The sequence below is a fragment of the Vipera ursinii genome (genome assembly GCF_947247035.1).
Source record: "Vipera ursinii genome assembly, chromosome: 4".
Lineage (NCBI taxonomy): Eukaryota > Metazoa > Chordata > Lepidosauria > Squamata > Viperidae > Vipera > Vipera ursinii.
In genome coordinates this window covers 4,812,642-4,816,347 of record NC_139514.1, presented here as the reverse complement: position 1 = coordinate 4,816,347, position 3,706 = coordinate 4,812,642, and the positions used below count along the sequence as shown (strand labels likewise).

Below are 3,706 nucleotides of genomic sequence, written 5' to 3'. Positions count from 1 at the left end.
TGTTGCTAAGTGAGACATTTGTTAAGTGAGTTTCGCCCCGTTTTAGGACTTTCCTTGCCACAGTTGTTCAGTGAATCACTGCAGTTGTTAAGTTAATAACACGGTTGTTAAGTGAATTTGGCTCTCCCCGTTGACTTTGCTGGTCTGAAGGTCGCAAAAGGGGATCACCTGACCCCGGGATTCTGCAGCTGTCATAAATATGAACCAGTTGCCAAGTGTCTGAATTTTGATCACGTGACCATGGGGATGCTGCAAAGGTTGTAAGTGTGAAAAATGGTCATAAGTTCCTTTTTCCAGTGCCGCTGTAACTGACCGGTCACTAAATGAAGTGTTGTAAGACGAGAGCTACTTTTACTTGGAAACTAATCACCTGTATGGCTGTTCTATATTCTTGAAAATATAAATATACCCACCGCATAATATCTCTTCCTTCCCTAACTGTCACTTGGGTAGGAAACACACAAACATATTTTTAGACACATTTTTTTCTGCATTTTAAAAAAAAAGACTTTGGCTTTTAGCTGTTTTCGAAGCATCTGATGTTTAAGCTGATAAATTTTTAACCCCAGATTGAGGATTAAAGGCAGTGTGGGGGGGAACAAAACCTTTTTTAAAAAAAATAGGACAAAAAGTTATTTAAGGAAGCCTCCAGAAGCTGCGAATGCTCCAACCCTGGAAGTTTTTAAGAAGAGACTGGACAGCCATTTGTCTGGAATGGCGTAGGGTTTCCTGCCTGACCAGGGGGTTGGACTAGATGACCTCAAAGGTCCCTTCCAGCTCTATTCTGATAGATTGGGAGCTGGGAGTTCCCAATTTAAATTTAACTCTGGTGCCTGAGTTTTATGGCAACAATATATAGGTACATAAATTTTCAAATAAAAGAAAACAAGAATATATGCAAACAAAAATGAAAACAATGAAGTTAAAACAATCAGTGGAACAACCTGCCTCCAGAAGCGGTGAATGCTCCAACACTGGAGGTTTTTAAGAAGAGACTGGACAGCCGTTTGTCTGAAATGGGATAGGGTTTCCTGCCTGAGTAGGGGGTTGGACTAGATGACCTCAAAGGTCCCTTCCAACTTTACTACTACTACTATTATCATCATCATCATCATCATCATTGTCCTTGCTTCAGGGCAGAAAACCTCAAAATTTGGAACAGATGGATGTTAATCTAATTCCACATACTGTAATATTATTACCCCGTTTTTATTATGAATATAACAACCCCAATTCAAGGGTACAGGGCAGGATCCCATCGACCCGCAGCCTCTGAAAAGCAGGACAGCAAAAAAAAAAATAGCAGCCAAAATTCAATTAAAAGCCTCCCCGAAAGAAGACATTTTGAGCTGCTGTCGGAAACGTGCAAGCAGCTTGTCGCCAGCCGTACGTTAACCAAGAGCGATCGCACAACTGGGGGAGTGGCAGAAAAAGAAAAAAAAACACACCACAAAGCCTCCACTTTGCCACATAGGAAATCACTGCAAAAAGGTTGTGTGGTTTGTGACAGGGCAATCTCTGGCACGTTTTAAAGATCGGATTAATATATAACGATAAGGCTCTCAAATGTCAGCACAGCCCCCTTGAATTTGCAAAGTGGCAACTCCTGAGCATAATATAGTCCTGGACTTAACAAGGCTAATTGGGAGCAGGATCTCCATTGCTAAGCGAGGCGGTTGTTAAGTGAGTTTTGTCCCATTTTACGACCTTGCTGGCTGCAGTGGTTAAGTGAATCTTTGCAGTGGTTGAGTTAGGGGCGCGGTGGTTGAGTGAATGTGGCTCCCCCTTGACTTTGCTTTTGGGAGGGTCGCAAATAGCCATTTTGGGACTCTGGAAGGCTGCGAATGTCGGCTGCCACGTGGGGCAGCTTAAAACTGGGCGTGACTCAATTAACAAGCACCTTGCTTAGCAACAGAAATTCCAGTCCCAATGTTGTCGTAAGTCAAGGACGACCTGGAGTGCATTCGGGGGTTTTCCTCTCCCTGCAAAAAAATGAATTAATATAATTTGATCTTTCTTTCTTTCTTTCTTTCTTTCTTTCTTTCTTTCTTTCTTTCTTTCTTTCTTTCTTTCTTTCTTTCCTTTCTTTCTTTTCTTTCTTTCTTTCCTTTTTCTTCTTTCTTTCCTTCCTTTCTCTTTCTTTTTCTTTTCTTTCCTGCCTGCTTTCTCTCCTTCCTTCCCTCCCTCCTTCCCTCCATCTTTTTTGCTCACTCATCTTCCTTCCTCCATTCTTCTTCTTCTTTCTTCCTTTCCTGCTTGCTTTCTCTCCTTCCTTCCTTCCCTCCGTCCTTCCCTCCATCTTTTTTGCTCGTCCGCCTTCCTTCCTTCCTTCCTTCCTTCCTTCCTTCCTTCCTTCCTTCCTTCCTTCCTTCCTTCCTTCCTTCCTTCCTTCCCTCTTGCTTGCTCACTTCCCTTCCTTCCTTCTTTCTTTCTTTCTTTCTTTCCTCCCTTCCCTCCCTCCCTCCCTCCCTTCCTTCTTTTAGATCTGCTTCGTTTCCAGCCATGTCAGAACCCATAACGCTGAACGTTGGCGGGAAGCTCTACACGACGTCCCTCTCCACTTTGACCAGCTTTCCAGACTCCATGCTGGGCGCCATGTTCAGCGGGAAGATGCCCACCAAAAGAGACAGCCAAGGCCACTGCTTCATTGACCGAGATGGCAAAGTGTTCCGCTACATCCTCAACTTCTTGAGAACTTCTCACTTGGACCTTCCTGAGGACTTCCAAGAAATGGGCCTGCTTCGACGGGAAGCGGACTTTTACCAGGTCCAACCGCTCATTGAGGCTCTACAAGAGAAAGAAGTGGAGCTCTCTAAAACCGAGAAGAACGCGATGCTCAACATCACCTTGGATCAGAGGACACAAATCGTTCATTTCACCGTCCGGGAAGCTCCTCAGATCTACAGCTTGTCCTCTTCTAACATGGAGGTGTTCAGCGCCCACATCTTCAGCACCTCCAGTTTGTTCCTCAAACATCTGGGTTCCAAACTTTACTACTGTTTCAATGGCAACCTGGCCTCCATCTCTAGCTACTTAGAAGACCCCTATCATGTCACCTTGGACTGGGTGGCCAGCGTGGAAGGTCTCCCCGAAGAGGAATACACCAGGCAGAACTTAAAGAGGTTGTGGGTCCTGCCCACCAAGAAGCAAATTAACAGTTTCCAGGTCTTTGTGGAGGAAGTGCTGAAGATCGCCATGAGCGATGGCTTTTGCGTGGACTCCTCTCATCCACACACTGCCGATTTTATGAATAATAAGATTATACGGCTGATTCGTTACAAATAGGCAGAACTCCTTCGGCAGCCGGCCATCTCTCGTTGCGTCGTTGCGTCGTGTCACAAGCCACAGCCTGGAGCTGACTTTGCAAATCATGTTCTAATCCAGACCTTAGTTCTAACTGGAGGTCAGGCTAGTTTTTCACTTAAAAGACTAACCCGGATTTGCTAAAACTGCAAACAGGAATGTGTTGGATTTTTGTGTGGGAATTAGGTAGGCCTCTTGCCCCATAGAAATTGGTGATTCACCTTCAGGAGACATTCATGAAGGAAGCCCACTTACAGGTAGTCCTCAACTTATAACGATTCGCTTAGTGGCCGTTCAAAGTTTCAACAGTACTGGGGGGAAAAAGTGACTTATGGCCGTTTTTCACACGACCGTTGCAGCATCCCCATGGTCACGTGATCAAAATTCAGACAGTTGGCAACTG

The 3,706-nt window shown here is 44.8% G+C and overlaps 1 protein-coding gene across 1 annotated transcript; it reads left to right on the top strand.

The window, feature by feature from the left end:
- Positions 1-2,479: 2,479 nt before the first annotated feature.
- On the top strand, positions 2,480-3,285 carry KCTD21 (potassium channel tetramerization domain containing 21; the record flags this gene model as incomplete). The annotated part of the gene is made up of 1 exon (XM_083362743.1): positions 2,480-3,285. Exon 1 carries the CDS (start codon positions 2,503-2,505, stop codon positions 3,283-3,285), a length of 783 nt encoding a protein of 260 aa, XP_083218869.1. The 5' UTR covers positions 2,480-2,502.
- Between the last annotated feature and the right edge of the window lie 421 nt (positions 3,286-3,706).